The 22,644-nt window shown below is 47.0% G+C and overlaps 1 protein-coding gene across 9 annotated transcripts in view; it reads left to right on the forward strand.

Moving 5' to 3' along the window:
• The window catches only part of LOC147438442 (RNA-directed DNA methylation 4-like), a 70,152-nt gene extending 47,854 nt beyond the window's left edge, over positions 1 to 22,298 (forward strand). For 2 of the 9 annotated variants that reach the window (XM_086484552.1, XM_086484553.1), the window contains exons 2-12: positions 18,129 to 18,316; positions 18,501 to 18,642; positions 18,745 to 18,831; positions 20,440 to 20,570; positions 20,660 to 20,716; positions 20,860 to 20,901; positions 21,062 to 21,204; positions 21,288 to 21,400; positions 21,477 to 21,552; positions 21,635 to 21,711; positions 21,786 to 22,298. In XM_086484552.1, the coding sequence (XP_086340678.1) occupies positions 18,510 to 18,642; positions 18,745 to 18,831; positions 20,440 to 20,570; positions 20,660 to 20,716; positions 20,860 to 20,901; positions 21,062 to 21,204; positions 21,288 to 21,400; positions 21,477 to 21,552; positions 21,635 to 21,711; positions 21,786 to 21,991 (1,065 nt within the window). In that variant the 5' untranslated portion in view covers positions 18,129 to 18,316; positions 18,501 to 18,509 and the 3' untranslated portion in view covers positions 21,992 to 22,298. Of the gene's footprint in view, positions 1 to 13,187; positions 15,297 to 15,463; positions 15,535 to 15,776; positions 18,317 to 18,500; positions 18,643 to 18,744; positions 18,832 to 20,439; positions 20,571 to 20,659; positions 20,717 to 20,859; positions 20,902 to 21,061; positions 21,205 to 21,287; positions 21,401 to 21,476; positions 21,553 to 21,634; positions 21,712 to 21,785 lie in introns of those variants that run through there. The other 7 variants (XM_086484546.1, XM_086484550.1, XM_086484545.1 and 4 more) reach the window with 7 other exon arrangements.
• Positions 22,299 to 22,644: the final 346 nt, after the last annotated feature.

The raw sequence follows: 22,644 nt of genomic DNA on the forward strand, positions 1-22,644 counted from the left end.
GCTAAAGCACGAGGATCCCTATAGTTGGTCAAGTATATCATCGATCCTAGGAATCCGAAATCTGTTCTTGATGGTGATTTTGTTGAGAGCTCTATAATCGAAGCACATTCTCCAAGATCCTTCTCCTTCTTTTGTCTTGTAGACATCTCTCGGGGCGATTCGATATGATGATATCCACTTTTCAAGTCGATCGTGCTAAAGCACGAGGATCCCTATAGTTGGTCAAGTATATCATCGATCCTAGGAATCCGAAATCTGTTCTTGATGGTGATTTTGTTGAGAGCTCTATAATCGAAGCACATTCTCCAAGATCCTTCTTTCGTCAAAACCAACCACACTGGAGAGCAGTACGGTGAAGTACTAGGCTGGACAAGACCCTTTTCCAAGAGGTCTTTCACTTGGTTCATAATTTCTTCGTTCTGGGCTCGTCTCACACGGTAAGGTGGCCGGTTTGGTGGTGTGCTTCCAGGTATCAAATCAATGGTATGATCTTCAGGACGAGTGGGTGGTAACTCGCCTGGCAGGTCCTCTGATAAGCAATCGGCATGAGTGTGGAGAAAATCTTGGCGTTCTTTATCAAGTTCAGACATATTTGTCCTATTCTCACCATTCATCTCTCTCAAGAAGATCGAGTAAACAAATAGAGTGGATTTCATTAATTTTGAAATAGCCGAAGCCGATACAATAGGGACAGACTCGCCCTTAAGTTTTACATCAAGTACAATGGTTCTGCCTTCTCTGTGGTCAAAGTCGCTTTTCTCGCCCGATAGTCAACCACGACATTATTCTTGTGGTACTTAGGAATTCCCAAGAGGACATCACAACCTTCCAAAGGCATCATGTAGAAGTCCGCATGCCCCAAATACCCCTGACAATGCAATCGAAGTTTACCAATGACAAGTGTAATGGTTGCGTCCCTGCCGGGTGCCGCTAGAACTGCGTTTGCTAGTGGTCCCATCCGATTGGGTGTGATCTCGAGCTGTGCCGCCAATTCAGGTGAAATGAAGTTGGCTTGGGCTCATCCATCAAAGAAGATCAGGGTTTCTTGGTCTTTCACTTTGCCCCATTTTCGACAAAGTTCTGTACTCTCGTCCATCGTGCTTGGATCGGTACCCACGCAATCTGGAGCCAGTCCTGTTTTCATCTTGCCTTTTCGTCCACGTTCCTCAACTCCTCTCGAACCCTCAGGCCTGTCTTCATCCTTGTCGCTCTGTTCTTTCGGTGCCTTTTTAGGGCACTTCGCAGAGATGTGCCTAGTTTCCCCACATCCAAAGCACTTCCTCTCCTTGATGTAGAGAGCTCTCTCTCTCGGAGTGAGTTTGGGTTGTGCATCCTTTTCTTTCTTTTCTGGGTTGCTCTTCCTCTTTCTACTTTCATTGTTTGAAGTCTGTTCGGCTTGTGTCATGATATCATCTGTGGGGTTGGTCAAACTGCCTGAGTGAATGACAAAACCCCATTTCGCATGACTAATCAGTTCTGTCACAAGACGGGCACCACGTGCCAATAGAAAAGAACAGACTGAACAGACTTTTAGCACTTCAATAACAACTGAACTGAGAGAGAGAGAGAGACGACATGCGACACGGAGTGGCGGAATTCCACCCCAGAGAGTATTGGCCCCAACTTGTCGCCCCTTTCGGTATTTCTTTAAGTACAACAGTCGGGGAGCACTTGCTCTGCAATCTGCGCGCTAAAAAGTGCCAGAGAGGGCCCCCAAGGCTCATATTTAAAGGCCCAAAGCCTAAAAGCATCAAATATGAAAAGCTAACCCCAAAAAATCACTTTCCTAAAATTTCGGGATTTCTCTAAAAATCCGCCGCGAATTCCGGAACGTCCTTACAGGTGCCACATCATCATATTTTGATGTGCAAATTCTTTTGAGCGTGTTCTGCTTTATCTTTAATGCCTTTATGTCACCTGGGGTCCCATCGGACGGGGTCCCCATAAGTTGGTAGGACTTCTTCTTTTGTTACTTGTTCTTCTTAGGGTTTCTAGAATTAGGGTTTGCAGGTTTTAGGGTTAGCTTTCCAGAATTAGGGTTTCAGCAGTTAGGGTTTTTGGCAGAAATTAGGGTTAGGGTTTTTGCTCTCGGGGCAGCCACATCATCTGTAAGTTGGCTCCATTCTTTAGGCTTTGACATGTCAGCAATTTGTTACATCTTCCCTTCTTGAAAGAGAGTAATCGTCCGTGATTACAATATATCTGCAAAACAACTCAAGTTAGCTCAAAAATTTCCGAGGGACATTCCGAGGGACAATCAGTTTGCTCTTTTTATTAAGGAGTTAGCTTCTCCTTTCTGCTCTTTTGATCGAGGAGTTAGCTTCTCCTTTCGGCTGTTTTGATCAAGGAGTTAGCTTCTCCTTTCGATTGTTTTGATCAAGGAGTTAGCTTCTCCTTTCGTCCGGATCGGAACTCTTGATATTCCGGCGTAGTAAAATTAGTCATCACACCCAGACCGTACTGATCTTCCACGGGTGTCTTGATGCACTAAAATTACATACCCAAGCAATCTCATCCAATTAGGAATATTAAGTAATTGACACATCACAATGCAACACAAATGCTCACATATGCATGTTACAAGACACAACAAACAACGCCGCTGAGCACTCCTCCGAGACAAACGGTCTGCGGTATGAAGCTACTCAATGACTACCTCGTCACTCCTCCCGCAAAGAACCTAAAAAGGTCCGGGCCATGAGCTCAGAGGACTGTACAACCAAACGCTCCCCAGACCGCAGTCTGCGTCACTCGAAGGTTCAAGCATACAACCAAACGCTCCCTAGGCATCGGCCTGCGTCGTTCGGAGGTTTTCTAGCATACAACGAAACGCTCCCCAGGCATCGGCCGGCGTCGTTCCGAGGTTCAAACAATACCAAAATAGTATTTCTCACTTCTCCACCCAGGAGTAAAATCACCAATCATTGAAACCAGTATCAAACCAGAGTCAAACAATTCAAATCGGCACCAAAAATAGGTTCAAAACAAATACCATCCATTTCAAACAAATTCTAAACAGGATCACCAAACAAGATCAAACAGAACTCAAACTTACAAAGCAATCTCGACATCAGTCGAGCTCAAAAAGTCGACTGACTTTCCATCCTCAAACCTGCACCAAAAATTAGGGTTAGGTTCCTTCCATGAAGTCGTAGCCGAGCACAGCATGGTCCATCAGCTCTTGGACAAACAGTGTTTCTTTGACGGCGATGGGAGTCCCAAGATAGCAATCGCACTGGACCTCCAAGGTCATTTGCTCGTGAAGAGACATCTACTGAGAGATGTCGAGAAATTTCAAGTTATAATCTGCTAGGGTTTCCATGGCAAGCATTTCAGGATACCCCCCTCTGCCAGAAGTTGCACTCCTAGGGAAGATGTCAGAAACCATATAACTTCGGGCAAATTTTTTTTTTTTTTTCTTGAAAGCTTGCCAAGTACTTGGAGTATGCTGCTTGGTAGCTGTAGACATCAACATCTGCATGGCACCGCTTCTGAGAAAAACAGTGACTTGAAACAAATCTGGATCCTTCTCTTGCAAGTGATCTTTTTTTTTCCGAGAAAAAGATCCTTCTATTAGTTAATGAAAACTGCCCATAGGGCTACAACCACCTCTGCAAGAGAGGGCTACAACAAGCATGATGGGGAGACTCTCCCAATGAAAAAACAACATATATACAATGAGGCTAAATCAAGAGATGGGAGGAGGGAAGAGCCACACATGTGGACGGTAGTGCCATCTGAGCACACCCTGGACAATGGTGTAGAAAGGTCCAGGGCGCTAGAGTCGGAGCAAAGCCTCGCGGTGCTCCTGCATGCGGTTGGAGCTGCCCTGTAGTCCCTCAAGCTGTCCTCTGAGAGTATGGATCAGCTCTAGCCAAAAGTCACGAACAGTCTCTGCTGGTGGCACAGGGCGAGCCTCAAAGATGCGGAAACAGCGGGCCCGCCAAATGAACCACAGTGTTAGGCCACTGATGAGCTCCCAACGCTCCTCTCTCTCACTACACCACTCCTGTTGAGTAAGCTCTGTAGCAGGTTGGAGTGTAGGTCGCCCCCCCTGTATCACTATCATCCTGCTGGTGGAAGATAGCTCAAACTGAAGTGCCGGGCCCGTGAGAGTGGACCAAGCCGCTGCCCCCCAAGTGTACTGTCGAGCCGTGGAGAGAGTAGGCATCAGCCGAAGAACTCGTAGCCACACCTGCTGAGCCGAGGGACAGTCCCAAAGACAGTGACGCTGACTCTCCACCAAATGGTCACAGGCTGTAGATGCGGCCGAGAGACCACTATGCACTAGCGAGCTCCCTACTGCTGTAGCTGTGTTCGACCAGCCACTGGAACAAGGTGACGCGCCTCGATTGTCTGGAGTCCCACATCCTCTCCCAAAAGGCTGCCAAGAACTCGATTGTGAGAGCCTCCTCCTGCCATTGACGTACTGCAGCGAGGCGGGCCTCTCTCTGTGCTGCAAGTATATGACGTCCAAGCCGAACAGTGTACTGAAAGAAAGGGACTCCTGGGTGGTCTGCAGAAGAGAAGGGGTTCCTCCATAGCCACTCACCAGGATCCCACTGTACTTGTGCCAGTGGACAACACTCCCAAGCCCATAGCCTCCAGTGTCCAGTCTGAAGAGCTGTTGGGTGAGGGTCTATGACGCAAGTCCTCCCACAGATGCCCACTACTCGGATCCTCTGGAAACAACACTCTGCTACCTGCGGGGCCTCTACTGTAACTCGCTGCAGTCGCCCCCCACCCTGAAGCTCGAAGAACAGGGCTAGGACAGTCTCTGAGCAGGCCTTGACTGAGATGAGAAGCTCCGGTCATGTGAAGGCTCCCATCCACCGGGATGCTACTGGCTCGAGAGGCGTGAGCCACTCAGCTGGAACTGACTCTGAGATGTCCTGACACATGCTCTGCACACCTCTCATGCCATGTAGCTGGAAACCCTGCACCTCCTCTGACAAACCTGTGAACTCTAGCCAGTCACCTAGAGAGCGCGCTGGACCTGCTGCCGTGGGACCCCAGGAAACATGAGGCCACCTACCAACCAAGTGGCCTCTCTCAGTGCTAACCATGGGGTTCCATACGAGGGGCTACCGTAGGCGCTCCTCCGTGCACGTCGACTGTCTTTGCTCCAAGCCATGCCGTAAGAGCTCCCAAGATCGAAGCAAACTCACAGTGAAGCGGTCCTCCAGTCTCCTGCTCTAGCCAACTCTGCGCATCTCTGTAAAGATCCATCTGGTCGAAGGTTGCCAAGGGCCTCCTGACTAAGGCACCCTGGCACGAAGCCTCTGCAACAAGAACTCCTTCCAGGGCTCCTCACCTGGAAGAAGTCCTCTGACTATAAACTTCCCAAGAAGGGCTCTGCTCTGCTGTGCTGAATCAATGATCCCAAGCCCTCCCTGAGAACAAGGAAGCTTGATGACCTGCCAAGCCACCTTGGCTCGGGCTATCTTAGTGTCACGTCTTGACCAAAGGAAGTTCTTGATCAGCCTCTCTACCTGGCTGATACAAGAACTCGAGAAGATCCAGCAGGAAGTGATGTACCACATAGTCGCCAACAACACCTGGTTGGCAACTACTACTCTGCCAGCCAGAGAAAGTCATGCTGAGCTCCAATGTAACAACTTTCTCCTGATGGACAGGAGAAGGGGAGCAATCTGCTGCTCGGGAGACAAGTCCAAACCAACCTGACAACCCAAGTACCAAACTGCAGTCCTTGGGGGAATCCACCTGAAACCCTCTCCTGGCATCCAATCTGGCACAGGAGCACTACCAACCAAGAAAGCCATTGTCTTTCTCCAGTTGATCAGTGCGCGCGATGCACAACAGAAGATCTCCAAAGCCTGCTCACATCTGTGAAGATTGGCCTCTTGGCCATCTAAGTACAAGGTTGAGTCATCGGCAAACACAGCGTCCAGTAGCTCATCTCCCCGAATAGGGAGTGCTAAACTCCGTAGACCAACCTGCTGTGACACCAAAAATCTACTCATCGCCTCCGCATAGAACAGAAAGAGAAAGGGAGCAAGAGGACAGTCCTGTCTGACCAAGTGTGTAAGCATGAAGCGATCACCTCTACCTCCTGCCAAAAGCACCTGACTGTGAGCCTGTCTGTACAAGGCTGACACCCCTCTGATCCAAGCATTTGAGAAGCCCATCCTGCGTAGAGTGCCCTCTAGAAAGTCCCAGTCAACTCTGTCGTATGCCTTCTCAAAATCGAGAAGAAGAATCACAAGGTCCTCACCACGGAGCTGTGCCAGGGTAGAAGCCTCCCAGAAAGTAAAGATGTTGTCAAGGATACTGCGTTTCTTGACAAAACCTGTCTGAGTCCCATGTATAAGGCTCTCTAAAAGTGGCTGAATCCTCAAACTCAGAGCCTTGGCAAGAATTTTGTAGGCTGAGTTGAGGATGGTGATGGGGCACCACTATCGAATCTCATCCAAGGAGCCACCCTCCTTGGGAATGAGGTAGATCAGGCCCTCACTCATGCTGTCAGGCATCACTCCTGTGTGCAAAATGTACTGAAAAGCACTACAGAGATCTGAGCCAAGCAGGTCCCAGTACTAGAAAAAGCTGGGAGTCAACCCATCCTCACCCGGACAGCTACCACGGGGGAGGGCCCTAAGAGCGTGTGCAGCTCCTCAAGCTGAAGTGGCATCTCTAGCCTCTGACGCATCTCCTCAATCACAAGACATGGCATCTGTGCCCAAACCTGCTCCTTGCATGCATCCTGCCGCTCTGATTGGGGCTCAGCAGACAGTAACTCACGGTAGAAGTCAGTAGCAACTGCATGCATATCCTCGGGCTCACAGGCAACTGACCCATCGGGCCTCCTCAACTGACTGACCTTGGCATGCGAGTGCCGAGGTCCCACTGTCTCAAAAAAAGCACCAGTCACTCTGTCACCCACCTGAGTCCATTGAGATGCCTGTCGGTGGAAAGTAAACTCATGACGCCTCTCCTCTGTGCTAGCAAGCTCCCGTCGAGCCTGTTGTAACTGCTTCTCCAACCATGGACTGTCTGGATGCTGCTCCTGCATCCTCTGTAATGAAGCAATGCCCCGTCTGAGACGCTGCTCCACCTCTCTCACTGCAGCCCGGCGAGCCAGAGACTCCTGAAGAAAAAAGTGGCTAATCTGAGCTAGGCCTGAGGCCACTCTGTCTGCTGGAGAATCCTGTCTGTCCATGCCCTCTGTCTAGAGAGCCTCAACCCTCTCTCTGAGTGCTGAGTCCAACAAGACCCTCTCCGGGATGCGGAGCATCGTGCTTCCACTCCTCTGCCTATCTGCCACTGTGAGGATCATTGGTGCATGGTCCGAGAAGGAGGTCCCTGCCAGGATGCCCACTGATCCTCCCAAGTCACTGAAGTGGTCACTAATGTATAAGCGATCTATCCGCGATAGATTCACTCCTCCCACTCTGTGGTCCGATCTAGAGAAGGCAAGACTGTCTGGGGGCCTCACAAAACCAGAGTGCTGCCATGCATACGAGACCATCAAAGTCATACACAACCTCTCCCAAGCTGCCAACTCGACTCCATGCACAGTAGCATGGCTGCCACCAATCCTGTTAGAAGGGTCCTCCAACATGTTGAAGTCCCCTCCTATGCACCAATGATCTGCCTGCGGCAAAGACTCAACAATCAGTGACCAAAACTCTGCATGAGCACTCGCCACATTGGGCGCATAGATGTTCAAGAAACCCACAAGGCCACCCTGAACCTGCATAGTAATCCACTGAGCCCTACCTGTCACAATAATCCCTCTGCCCACAATGGCCTGCTGCAATGAGTCCGCAATAGTTATACATACCCCACCCTGGATGCCTCCAGGTCCAAAAGCAGTTGACCAAAAGGTATCATATCGTCCACGCAAATCTGACCACATCGCCGAATGCGGCTCTCACACAGATGGTGCTCCTGAAGCATAAGGAGATCAATCTCTCCTCCCACAAGGCAACGCTGAAGCTCCTGACGCAATCGGCCCCGCTGATGCTAAAACTGGGGCCCACCTAGTCCCTGCATGTTCCAAGAGACGATCCTCATGGGGAGCGAGAGAGAACAGATGCTGCCGCAGCAGCTAGACGGGCTATCTTCGAGGCTGGCTTGGATGGGGAGTAATCCGCATCCGAGCGTCCTCTAGATAGGCGTGATTGCAGTAAGTGCCTAGCCCAAGCCCAAGCAGAGCGAGCCGTGCGTAAAGCAACCTCCTCTGTCCAGGAGTCCTCATGAATGTATACATAGCAAGGCAAACACTGCGTATCAGCAAAGAAGTACACCACAATGTGCCTACATCCTGCTGAGTCTGGGGGTGTCACCGCAAACTTGGCTAATGGCCACAAAGTCTGCAGCATATCTGTAACTCCAAGTTCTCCCATGTGGTGAGAGAACTCTAGGATCTGTGTATGCAACCATCCCAACACCTGAGTCGAGGGTCCACTCTGTCTCGGCCCTGCCACAGAGGGGGAAGGAGAAACCAACTGCTGAGTCCAAGGCCTGTGTCTCCCTCGCGGCAAGGAACAAAGCATGGACCCTGAAGCAGGCTGCCTCATGGTCTGCGGAATCGCCGAGAAAACGAGTGAAGCCGTAGTTGAAGAAGTCCCAACGGCGCCGGATGTCAATGCTCGTCAGACCACGAGGGATAGTCGCAAGGGAAGATGTCTGAATCTGCAGAGGGGGCCGTAAGAAAGGCCGACCCTCTCTCGCTAGGCGATTGGTGGCAAAGGCGCTGCCAAGAGATCTCCTAGCCGTCGGAGAAGGCCCTGCCCCCTAGGTCGACTGTGGAACTGGAGTAGGAGGGGGGGGAGAAGGAGTTGGAGGGAGCGGTGGAGAAGAGGGGCGGGATGGGGCAACAGAGGTAGAGGGGCGAGGTGGAGAGGCGACGGGAGCAGAAGGCGGGGGGGAGGATGAGGAAGAGGGGGGGAACTTTGGGGGGGGAGTGGCTGTCGAGGGTGAAGCGGAGGTGGGGGCTGGCGCAGGGATCTCTTCTTGCTCAAGAGGACCAAAGCGGTTCCTCGTGGGAACCCACTGCTGTTGAGTAGGCGCCTGAGGGCCACTCTGAGTGCCAGGTTGACGCTGTGGCCCGTGTCGTCGTCGACCACGGGCCTGCTTCCACCCCTCCTCCGCTAGAGCCCCAAGCTCGGAGGGTGGCTCGGCATGTGTGCGCTGTGCCGCTGACTGTGGCTGCGGGCCAGCCCTGGTAGGCTGGGGCTGAGGCTGTGGTGCAGGTCGCGGCCTCCTCCGTGGACAGGCCTTCGCTAGATGGCCCATCTGTCGACAAATGAAGCACTGGTTCGCAAAGCCCGAGTACTCCACACTCTGTCTAAACCAACCCCCACTCACCCGAGGCAAAAGGATAGCCTTCGGGAGCGTGTGGGTATCTCCTCTGCAAGTGATCTTAATTGGCTTATGCCTGTAAGACATGAGCGGTGAAGACGGGAGCGCGCCCGATGCGCGATGAAGTATGGGTGGGAGTGCCTAATAAGTCCAGGTTGGACGGCGAAGATACCTCACATAATAATTCCAATAGCTCTGTCTGCTCTTTTGTAGGACCGGTATGCTTTCAGATTAGCATACGCCTGCTCTGATACCACTGTCACAAGACAGGCACCACGTGCCAATAGAAAAGAACAGACTTTTAGCACTTCAATAACAACTGAACTGAGAGAGAGAGAGAGAGACGACATGCGACACGGAGTGGCGGAATTCCACCCTAGAGAGTATTGGCCCCAAACCTTGGCGTCCCTTTCGGTATTTCTTTATATTACTGCTGATTCGCAAAGTACAACAGCCGAGGAGCACCTGCTCTGCAATCTGCGCACTAAGAAGTGCCAGAGAGGGCCCCCAAGGCTCATATTTTAAGGCCCAAAGCCTAAAAGCATCTAATATGAAAAGCTTACCCCAAAAAATCACTTTCCTAAAATTTTGGGATTTCTCTAAAAGTCCCCCGCGAATTCCGGAACGTCTGTACAGGTGCCACATCATCATATTTTGATGTGCAAAGTCTTTTGAGCGTGTTCTGCTTTATCTTTAATGCCTTTATGTCACCTGGGGCCCCATCGGACGGGGTTCCCATAAGTTGGTAGGACTTCTTCTTCTGTTACTTGTTCTTCTTAGGGTTTCTAGAATTAGGGTTTGCAGGTTTTAGGGTTAGGGTTTCTAGAATTAGGGTTTCAGCAGTTAGGGTTTCCGGCAGAAATTAGGGTTAGGGTTTCTGCTCTCGGGCAGCCACATCATCTGTAAGTTGGCTCCATTCTTTAGGCTTTGACACATCAGCAGTTTGTTACAAGTTCTTGAATGGAATCTGACTTTTGCTCTAAGCAGTGATCTCGGATCTTTGCAGGAAGACCCAAGGTAAACCGCTCAATCTGTTCTTTGAACGAGATCTTCTTAAATGAAGAGGCTGGTAGAAAAGAGCTCCAGAATCTCTCGCAATAAGCGTCCAATGTATCTTTCTTGGTCATCTGTAGATGGTTCCAAGCAGTTCGTATGTCGCGTTCGTACTCTCGAGTCAGCCAAGAAGAAATAAAAATCCCTTTAAATTTCAGCCATTTAACTAGCGCTGTCTTGTTCAATAAAAGCGTGGACCACCAAGTTCGAGCATTTCCCTTGAAGTAAGAGGTAGCCCTCCGAATCTTGGCGTGCTCTGAGTAATGCCCTCCAGAGAAAGCTATGTCAAATTGCTGTATGAAAGCCAAAGCCTTCGAAGCATCTTCATAACCTGAAAAAGTGTCAAATTTAATTGACTGTCCACCTTCCTTGAACTCTCGGACTTTCTTGCTTTTATCTTCCAGAAAGTCATACTGATTGGCTTTATAAAAATTCTTCTTCTTTGCATAAAAGTTGCTGTCATCAGAGTCAGAACTATCCGAGGACGAGTCCTCTGTAGAATTGTCAACAGCTGGGCGAGATTTAGGCTTCTTTGCCTTTTTCTTGCCCTTTCTGAAGCTTTGCTTTTTGCTTCGCTTTTTGCCTTTTTTGTCTTCTTCGCTCGAGTCAGAGGAGCTAGAAGAACTCTCAAAAGAAGAAGAACTGGGTACTCCTTCAAATCGAACACGCTTCTTCTGCTTTCTTGCCGATGCAAATGTAGACTGACGACCCAAATAACCCGGGAAGTCAGTTCCATTCTTCTGCTTTTTGTCGTGCTTTTCTACTTTGTTCTGCACGTCAAAAAGCTGAGCAATTCGTGCATCAACCACCTCTTCTAATTCTTGCTCTGTGTACATCCTTGGAGTAGGAGGTTTCTTCAGTGCCGGTTTGAGGGGTGATTCTGTGGTCTGACACCACTGTGCATGCACCTTGTTGAAGGAGGTCTGGCTCATAAATTTTGCAAATTTCAGGTCCTTCACAAAATTTAGCATCATCTTTGTTGCATCGCCGATCAATCTTCGACGCTCCATTTCTTTGAGCTCCGCCTGAGTAGGCCGAGGCGAGCCGTACTCCTCGCGTGAATCTTCGTTGTGATCTCTTCCCCCATCTCCGGATGCAAAGGAAGTCGATTGATCTTTGTCTGAAGCCATAAGTGTCACGTAAAAAGGATTGCATTTCTCGTAGAGGAGAAATTGGCCGTGCTCTGATACCACTGTAACAGACTTGGACACTCCAAGTTGAGATTCTACCGCGACACCACAAGAATACACTTCAAACAGTTCACAGTTCACAATTGAATTGACAATAGCCCGGCAGAGTTCCGCGCCTAGAGATATTGGCCCCAAAGACTGGCGCCCCTTTCGGTATTTCTTTTTGTATTAATCTGCAACTCAAAGTACAAGCGAGTAGTCGGGACTCACTCTCAGACTCTGCGTCCAGATGCTCTGAGAAGTGAGAGCCCAAACTACTAATATATAGATTTACAAGGGATGCTAAAAGCAGAGCCCAAAAGCTTCAAAATCAAAAGCCTCTCTCTCTCTCTCTCTCTCTCTCTCTCTCTCTCTCTCTCTCAAATTGCGTAGCCTAAAGCAGGTGAAACTGCCGTAAAATCTGCCAGTCGCTTCCGTAAAAAGCGCTGCAAAAAGCGGGCGTCCGTACAACATGCCACGTGTCAGCATTTCCGCAGTTCATGCTGGGTTCTGCGGGCCCGTCCGTACGGCAGTGCCACGTCAGCAGTTTCAGCAAGCCAACCGGGAGTCCTTGCCAAAGGGTGTGTGTGTGTGTGTGTGGACTGGGCAGCCACGTCACCAGTTTGTGACAGGAAGGATCTTTTTCTTGCAAAAGAAATCCATATCTCTCCGCATCTATTATGCTATATCACATATCTCTCTCTCAGACATTGTATCAGATTCACGACATTCTAACTTTTTGGTCTCATAGGTCATTTTGGCCTTCTGAAGACGTTAATATAACATTTCATTTCTCTCTCTCTCTCTCTCTCTCTCTCTCTCTCTCTAAGCTCTTGCCGAAAATTGGTATTTATCTTTGCAAAGTGTTGACGGCAATAATAAGCATGTGGTGTACCGAAGGCGAGTTTTAAGAACCCTTGTATACCTATGTGTTTCAGCCTATTTTTGTCTGAGGAATGCTGCTGATTTTCTATGTCGATTTGGAGGAGATCTCGCCTGTGTTTTGAAGATTTAAGGTGATTTAAGTGTGACGGTTTGTGGGTGGTATCTTTGTGGATTTTAGCCAGACGGTTAGAGACCCTTGTGCGGCAAAGGAAGTTGATTTTGGACCAATTTCAGCTGGTGTACCTGCCCTTGCTGAGGAGATTGGAGATTCCTTTTGATGGGAGGTTGCTTGCAGCCTTGATTGCCCGGTTTGTACCTGTTCTTGGCAGTCAATGAAGACCAGTTTTCTCCTGACTATTGTTTTTGTGGGAACAATCGATAAAATATTGCAAGGGGAGCCTGACTTAGGGGCCACCATATGAGTGGAGAACTAGGCTCCAACTATGTCTCTTGCCTACAATTTTCGGTTATCTTTTTCTAGTTTCCGTACTTACTGTTTACTTGGTGAGCCAAAGGCCCTTTCTCCCCTCTTTGAGACCACATGACACCACGTGGCGCATGCACAATTCACCGAATTAAAAAAAGAGGGCGCATGCACAATTCACCGAATTAAAAAAAGAAGGCGCATGCACAATTCACTGAATTAAAAAAAGAAGCAACACATCGCATGCAAAAATAGCATGCAAACAAAAGCAGCGCCATGAAAAGCTTTCTTTTTTTTTTTTTTTTTGGTTGAGGTCGTCCGGTTTTCTGCAGAGATGAGCGGCAGCCGAAGGGAGTGGCGGAGCAGGGGGCGTTTGATGAGAGTACCCAAGGCGGCGGTGGTGGTGTTGGTGGGTCCGCAGCAGTGTCTACAGTGGTACTGCACAACGGCAGCAAACAATGCAAGGCGATAGTTGGACGTGGCGGACGATTGCAGTACTAAGCAGTGGTGAAGGGGGCTACTGGCAGTGTTGGTAGGTTGCTACCGTGCTCGCCTGCAACTGAGTTTTCTCCTCTTGTTGACTTCATGCAACATCAGCACTACGACCACTACAGTTTGCAGCTTTAGCAGGTGATGATACCGGCCGAAGTCGTCATCATTAACAGGGCGTGGCAGCGTCAACGCTACAGAGCACAAGCATGACGGCGAGCAGCAATGCTTCTTGAGATAGATCAGAGAGACAGAGACGAATGCAAGGTGTCTCAAAGTGGAAAACGAGCAGGCAAGAGGGCGAGAGAGAGCCTGAATGAGAGTGTGTGCGCGTGAAAATGGGCTCGAAAAGAGGGGATGAGAGCTCAGAACACCATAGCTTTCTTCCTCATTACTTGGTGAGCCAAAGGCTCTTTTCCCCCTATCTGATGAACAAGCCACCACATGGCAGATTCTCACTGGCAGTTTTCCACGCTAGCAAAAAGCTCACTAATGACCGATTAAAGTAAAAACGCCGCCATGAAACGAGTACAGCAGTTCGCAGACAAATCTCAGAAACACTTGGAACTTCTCCACACAGGCAGTTCGCAGGTTCCCCAGAAGCAGCAAGTTTGCGAGAGATATGCAGCAGGTCCCCATGCCTAATTCTCAAGATTCACACCAATTCTTTTCCGCGCAGTTTGCCTGTGCAGCAGTAAGCCGGGCAGAACCGGAATGGAGTACCAGAGACCTTTCAAACCCTGGTTATATTTTGTAGATCATCAAACTGGAGGGTACTTCGGATGCTTGCCGACCTGATGAGCATTCTCAAAGATCAGATATTTCGTGCATCAACCAATGGAAGAGGTATGTTCTAGTGCTACTGAAACAGAAGAAATCAGATTTCAATCGATGATCAGTTGGCCTAATTTGGAGTCGAACCACCAAAACTCATTGCCTTCGCAGCCCCGTTCAACACACTTTCTGCAGATGCTATCAAGGTGTTGGCGATGCAGATGGAAGAGCAGAAGAAATGGAAAGAATAAACATCGAAGTGGACACGAGGGCAGAAAAGCTTAGCAGGATTGATCATACCAAAGCTTATGATGGTTATCCTCAAGTAATTAAGCCAGCGGCCTCAGTGCTAGCTCCTTGCGCTTTTAGCAAAGAGTGTCGCCTTCAACAGAGAGTATGGGAGGATTAGTGGCAGACAGCTCAATGTGAGGGAAAGGCATTGAGGAATATTGCCACTAGTGCAAGTCATGGTCTGATGAGTTGTTGACATCAGTCGCACTCCTCGTCCAACTCTGTTGATAGCCTATGTGAAAATTTGATGAGGCAAGTAATTCAGAACGATCTGCAAACGAACATAAACATCTCTTATGACCAATTCGACGGAATATGGTGTCCGTGGGAGTTGGTTAATGTGTAGCTCCAAGGAGATGCAACATCATTGCAGTGGAAGTCAAGTAGTCAATCATGCAGGTGCCTATGCTGTCGGCCAGGATCAAAAGAATAGTCAAAGAGCAGAAGCGGAAGCTAATTCTTTTTTCCCCACAAAGAGCTTTGATGCTGCAGAAGCTGAAGAACAAGGAATGCGGAGTAATAGCATTTCTGGAGACAGGCATACCAATATGTCAGCACCTATTAGCCTCCAGCAGTAACACCTGCTTGTTACTGCTGGCCATTCAACATCTGGGTGGGATAGCAGAAAATTTAATAGACAATATGGCCAATATTGCGGCCTGTAAAGAGATTCTCTTTCTAAATCGTGTGCAGGCGGCAGCCAATGCGGTCGCAATTGGGACTAGCAACAATAGTATACTACAGTGTTGCTCTTCGGCAGATGCATACGAAGCAAAGAATGATGGTGGCGGATCCTATGAGCAAAGGTCCATGTACGTAGCAGCTATCGGATTAAGTTCAGATGGTTGCAAATGCAGACATCAATTTGGTATCAATACATAACGCAGGTTAGTCAGCAAGGAGGCAAGAAGACATAATTACTGACCGAACCAGCTTACAACTCTGAGAGAGAGAGAGAGAGAGAGAGAGAGAGAGAGAGAGAGAGAGAGAGAGAGTAATATCGATCATAGGACACATAGCATAAAGTTACAACTGCATGTTTTGTGTATGGCAGGGAGGACATATATTCACAACACTGCACGTTCCAATTGCACAAGCGCAACTCCAGCTCGACAACATTGCAAGGTCCGTTATCTGCGTCCAATTTTCCATGCACATGCGTTTGCTTAGCGCAACACATAAACGCTACGGGGCAGGGCACGGCTTGCGTTTCTTATAATTTTTTGGAGAGACCACAGTGCCAGCTCTCCACCATACTTTTGTATGGCACCTCTGTATGACACTGCACGCACAATATACTTTGCACTTTCAATGTGTCGTTTCATTGTAAGACGATATGTTTAACTATTCACATTACTTTTTTGTAGCTTGACTCACATACCGGCGGCTAGTAGATTGGACAATCAAAAAGCAGGTGTCACGTGACACATCCAACCCTATGTGTTCGTGGACAAGCTACAGCATGATCAGGGTTCAGTCAGTCCAGTCAAGTCTAGATTATAAGTGATCTGGCACTTTTGTGAGTCTTGACCGTGCATGCCCAGTCACTTAGTGTAGATGCATATCCTCTGGTTGCACACAGCATGATCATGAGTATTCCCTTCAGAATCCATCAGATTCAGTTAGGGGAATTTTCCAGTGCATTTAGCCTATTTTCCCTATTTTTGACATTTTTCACTTATTATTTTTAAGTGACTTTCCAACAAAAGTAGGTAGGGCAATTTTGCTAAGAAAATATATAAGCAAACCCAAAATAGCACTTTCTGGGAGAAGAGGCAGCAGGAGCTCCCCGCTCAACATGCATCTTCTCAGCAAGAACCCGCAGTAACCCCCCAAGCCTAGCGTTTCCCTCTCCATGACACGACCAACATCAACCAACATGGCCATAGACTGCAGAGTGCATTTGAGCTATTTTCTTGGAAGTCTTCAATGTTGCAAGGTAACATGCCCTTTTTACCGCAATGAAAGAGCCTAGCGTTTTCAGTTTGGGTCTTCACCATCGCCAGACACTCCCCTCACTTGGCGTTTTCAGCATTGCTTGATCGCCATAGACACCCTACAGCCTAGCGTTTCGAGATCGCCCTCAAGCAGTCCAAGTCCCTAGCGTTTTTAGTAACGCTACAGGAGCAGATCATCGTTTTCATTTTCAGCCTCACATGTAGCAGATGAAGCAGCGTTTTCAGCCTTGAAGACGACAACAGATACAGCCCTAGTTGATTGCAGAAGATAGTCATTTTCAGCCTACAAAAACGCAGCCAAAACAGCGTTTTTCAGCCACCCAAAATAGTCCCAGATTTTCAGCCATAGCGTGTTTATGGACAGCAGATAGAAGACCGCAGATTTCAGCCCCAAGTCGTCGTCGTCATCATCGTCGTCGTCACCGACATAGTCCCAGGTTGCATCAGTCCATTACATCGTCATTGTACCACTTTGTGCAATCAATAAGTAGACCACTCTCGCCGACGAGAGTAGGGCCTTCGGAGGAGGGTTTTACAACGTCTCTGGTGTCGTATCTCTCTTCTCTCTCTATCTCTCAGTCTCATACACTTGCACACACAATGTCCATTCACTTTGTTTGTGATCATAGCACTTTCCATTAAGAACGGAAGGCTCTCCCTTCCATAAGAACTAAAAGGAACCTTGAGCACATTTCGGAGCACTCATCTTGAGCAAAGCGCAAACAATCATTCCGCTGCACCTAACAGCAGGAGTACAACATTGCAAGTCAGTAAAGCACCTCATTTATTGTTGCAGTTCATTCATGCTTTATCTACTTGTTTTAGAATTTTCCGCATGTGAATGTATCATTGTCCACATTCATTGTATTGGGAATAAGTACAAAAGAAGAAAGGCAAAACACAAACAACTATAAAAGGAGAAAGGCAAAACACACTCAAAACCCACCTTCAAAAATGCGAGCCGACGTGTTGCGCTACCAACCATTCGATGAAAAATATTTTTTTGAAATACTTTCCATTTGCAAGAATTTACATTTAGCATGTATACTAGAAAAAACATTCATCGGTAGACAACCTCGCTTAGATATAATCTCAGCTGTAACCATCCCTATAATCTCAAATAATTGATGCACTTAATTTTATCTCCTCCCATAAACATTATAGAGTTTTTCAAATGTATATTTCTTTCACGCAATGCCATCCTTGCCAAATTAGTCTTGCTCTTGTTTCCTTTAGTGCTAGCTGCTAAAAGTCAATTTGCATATGTCCTGTTATATTCTATAGATGTTATATAGCAAGGCCCACCAAGCAAGACTAGTTCAATTTAATGGTGCGTTATCTTTTTCAGTGCCCTGTCATGACTTGCCAGTTACACTCTCTCTAGAATTTTCTATTTTTCTCTTTAAAGTTTTGAAAGTGTTTTCCTATGAAAGTTGAAACAGAGTTGAAAAGCTTTTTTCCGTCTCTTATTTTTCTTCCCCGAAAAGCACTTTCTTTTTACCCCAAAAAGCGTTGGTAAGCATGTGCTTCTTGCTTTCCCTTAAAAAGCACTTTCTTTTGTGCTTTAATTTTAATTGATGCTCAAAAGCATTTAAAGTATTGTGCTTTCAATAAGTGGTGCCCAAAAGCACTTCCACCCTAAATTTAGGAGTGCAGTAGTTTTTGTTTATTTTTCGATCCCGCGCCAAAAGTGATTATAACTATCTTGCTTTTATCTACTTACCACCCTCGTATTTGTGTTTTATCTTCCTTAACTTCCAGCGGAAGGGTAATCCCAGTTATGGCATCAGATTTGTCTTCAACAAAGGATCTGGCTGGTACATTTACCAGAGAAGACCTCATCTAGCACTTCTGTTGCTAGGCGGTTTTTGCTTCATACTCAAATTTTAAAGCAAAAGATTGGGTGGTTAGCTCAACATTGAGGGAGGAAATTTTCCTAAATTGAGCTGGTTAGTAAGTAGATACCTGTGTTTGTGTGTACTGGTTAGGAGCTGTAGTTGCTTTACATTCATTTCTATTGTGTATTTGTAGTTCTACCACTGTCTATGTTCGTGCATGTGTGTAACTGTCAGACATGTTTCAAAAACTTCCCTGTGTTAGTATTCTCACGGAACTTTTGGTTGATTGTTCCAGGCTTTGACTATGGTGGAAACTGTGCCAAGCTGCTCATCATCACACATGCTTGCAACAGTCCTTGATAGTGAAGGGGATATGTCCAAGCCTCTGATTGTTCGCATCAAGCGAAAGCATCTGCAGCTCCCCATTGAATCTCTTTGTGTGCATCTCTCTCTCTCTGCGCCCCCCCCCCCCCCCCTCCTCCCCCCGCGGCTTTTCTGTGCCCGGATTGAGGCTCTTTGCATGAATTTTCGAAATGCAGGGTTAGAGGTTTCTGACAGACCCACCAAGCGCCTTGAGGCAGAACTCTGTTCTTTTTCTATCAATAACTCTGACATCCAAGGCCCTGGTATGTTACCGATTCTGAACATGTCTGATTAACTAGTGATGTCTGTCTTGGTTGGGGTTTTTGTATATGCACACACATTAGCCCCTTAGTCATTGCATGTTTAATTATCTGAACTTTTCTATGTCTAGGTTGTGGCTTGTAACTTTGAAATCCATTCTGATTTAAATCACAAACGCACTAGCTATACATAGGGTCCTGCAAGTGATACCGAGAAAAAAAGGGGCCTGACCACAGCCACCTTTGGGTGACACCCCCTGAGTGAAGCTAGTGTCTAAGGACGTAGGCTGGCACACATAATACTGTCCTTACTCCATCTCGCCTCATCCTCTCAGGGTGACCATGTGTTATCCTAGGCTTTGAAAACTGCAAGGTCTCCACTAGCTCTTTGCCTACTGGCAGTAAATTTGCAAATGATAGGGCCTCCTCTAATGTCTGCTTGGACAGTAAATGCCCATCCCAGCCGTGTCCCTAGACTAGGTTTGCATCCTAATTTGTATTACGTGGCCCTCAAAGAGCTTTAGGAAGTGTGATGAAAGTCTTGAGTTGTGCAATTACAAACTGTCTGATCTCAAGCTAATAGCCAGTGTATTGTGGCCTTTGCAATGATGATGTTATTTAACCTGGACTCTTTACCAATCTCATGGTTGTGTGAACTCATCTTTCAACTCTGTGTTTGATGTCCTTAAGAAGTCCATAGAACAGGAGTCTGTCAAAGGATCATTTGATGATGCCTCAACCCGGGTTTCAAAACAACCTCTGTCTGAAGGAGAGAAACATTCCCAGTGTTGAGAAGGAAATTTGATCAACCTATCTTGAATTTAGAAGTGTAGAATTATGATGTAACATAATTACCGAGAACTATTTAAATCACTTGTGGCTTTGTTATTTTGTTGTTGAATGGTCAATGATGCTTTGTCACATTCTCTTGCATGCGCATAAGCTGTTGAATCTGATCATGGCTCCTCCATTCTTCAAAATTCTGTTGTGTTCCTCCATGCTTGGTGTATGATTGCAACCTGCCTACACAGACTGGTCTCAGGTGTCTAAGGGAGACAAAGTAGCCTCTCCCCAGTGTACAATTGCAGGGAAGTTTTAGAGGGACTGCCACCTCGGTGTGCCATTCCAAAGTGGAAGCAGAGGGTGGAGATGTTGTCAAGCCATGAGAGGGGGGGGGAGGTCAAAAGCCGGCAAGGTGAAGAGAGGACTTGGTTTGTGGCCCTTTATTTTAGCTTTTGAAAGACAAAACTGGGAGGAAAGGAGAGGCTGTCAGTAGAAGAGGAAAGACATACCAAGACTGGGAGGAAAGGAGAGGCTGTCAGTAGAAGAGCTTTTTTGGGGGTTGTTCCGGGGTGGTGCCGGGGGGGGGGGGTATGGATGCTTTAACGCTAGAAATGTTGTTGAGTTCAGTTATAGGAAGTTAATGCTCAGAGTTGAGACTATGGGGCTTCAAAACATATGCTTCATTTTCCTGTATCAACTGCAATGTTTGTTATCCACAATCATCTCTGCTGATTATGGCCTTAGTAAACAGTGGTTATGCTGAGATTTAGTAATGATCCGTCTTACAGCTTAGTTCCATCACTGATTTGTTCTACCCATTTCTTGAAGCTCGTGAAACCTGTACGTATTCTTGTTCAGATGAAGCAGTTGAATGTAAGTCTAGCAGGCTACTCTTTCATCATGTGGACACGGTTACTTCCTTCGGAAGGGAGGAGACAAAAAGAATGAATGCTTTACTTGTAAGATTTATCACCTTCCTGAGTATGGATTTAGTTCAACATGCTTTACTGCCCAAAGAGTTTTGATTCATTTTAAGAACTGAAAACAGAGGGAGTTTCATGATGAGTCGAGAAAGGAAAAGCATCGAATCTGGCCCAAAAGTAAGGTCGTTACTGCTTTCAGGCCTATTTCAAAACAGTTTGCCCATGTAGTTTCACTGTTTAAGGGTAATGAAGCTCGTATAATTCTCGTGGATATGTCTTTGAGTTTGAAGTTAGGCCTAATATTATCTCTTGGATGATGATGCAGCATGGCAAGTTATCAACATCAAAATCCAGAGAAAAGCATCAGGTGAGATAAAATTGTGGTTTTTTGTGAAGAATTTAGGGGTTGATTCTTGGAAATGTTTCCTTTTTATATATGTTAGACCTAAGACTAGATTCTGCCAAACACTCAATCTGATGCTTGCATGGACATTTAATCTGATAATGTTTTACAGTTGCTTTTCTAGGAAATAGCGAGGAAGGCTCGTTTTGAGCAAGTTTGGAGAAGCCGCAAAAGAGTCAATAAGCAAGACAACTTGTCGGAGTTATTTCATCTTTATGACATTGTGCGCGTGGATTTGGAAGCAGACATTCTGGACAAACAAGAGAGGCATGCACACACACATAATTCGTGACAGTTTCAGTTTAAGCCATCACCAACATTCTTCACGTGGATTTATGGGGTCTCTGTAGAGAAGCAGAGAACAGGCTGCTGCAGGATTTCCTTCCATTGTTCAAGGAGTATCTTCCCTCTGTTGCTGCGGAAGTAGTGTCCTCTACTGCTTCTTGTGTGAATGATTTGGAAGGTGGAGCATTGCGGTGTTTAATTTCTCAATTTTTCTGTGTACTGAGCTGCTCTGATTCTTTACTGACATTTTGCAGATGAATATGTCTATGATGTTTATGCACTCGGAGACAAATCAAATGGGGGTGATATGGACACATCAGACTGTCCAATGTATGGTGATCATTTTTCAGGGCTCCATTTCCTCAATCATGTTTTGTGTTTAGGCCTGCTGAAAGATGGGACAGGGATCCAGGATCCAGGTGGTAGATGATGATGATTTTATGTGGGGTGCTTCCTCTGAGTCACAGTATGATAGTGAGGACTCGAACGGTAAGGCTTTACACGCATGTCCCTGCCCTGCAAATCTCAATCTGGATGTCATTGTGCTCCATACTTGAATCCAGATGAAAATAATCCGCTGAATGATTATCCGGAGGAAGAGGATGATTCAGAAGAGGAAACGGACAGCACCTTGTCACAGTCTGAAGTAGTTGAAGGGAAGCAGGATGTGGTGTGGGATGCATCAGGCAAATATGGTGGCGACACTGCAGAGGAATGGGAAGAGAATTGGGGTAGTGCTTGTTATTGCTCTGACGAGGAGTTGGGATAAAGGACGATTTTGATAATGATTCATCTCAAGTCAGCTGTTGTCTGTGCCATACATCTGCGTTAACTGTGGAAAGGCACACTAGAACTGAGCACACGTTACAACCTGGCCATCAGTTGTGTTTGGAGCGGTAGCTTTTGGATTTGTGTGAAGCTAGTCAAGGACATTGAACTTGCATTTGAAGGGAGCCAGCTATGTATACCATCTAGGGGATTTTGTTGAGCAGGTATCACAATCATCACAGTTTTGAGAGTAAATTCTTGCTGTACGTTGTGAAAGCTGATGAAGATTTGTCTTTTGGATTCTCCTCTATCCATCCATCAACAGTAGTAACGACTTTGTCTTGGTCTTTGAGTCTAGTACTGATCTCTGTCGACTTGCTTTGTGCTGGCGTTCCTTGATAACGTCTTACCAATGCCTTTTCAACACTGGAAACAATGTCACCTAGATGGACAAGAATCAAGGCATACGTTGCATCAATGGGGAAACTTGAATAGATGAGGGGAGTTTCGGTTGAGACAGCAAAAGCACAAAATGTTCTAAGTTGAAAATCTACAAGGATGCTTGAACACCAAATAAAACAAAACGAGGTCGCTATATCCAAAACTGCCAATGTTTTGCAGTAGCTTGCAGCAATTGCAGCTTCTTCAAAACTC

This window comes from Adiantum capillus-veneris, chromosome 16, assembly GCF_014529385.1.
Source record: "Adiantum capillus-veneris isolate H3 chromosome 16, ASM1452938v2, whole genome shotgun sequence".
Classification (NCBI taxonomy): Eukaryota; Viridiplantae; Streptophyta; class Polypodiopsida; order Polypodiales; family Pteridaceae; genus Adiantum; species Adiantum capillus-veneris.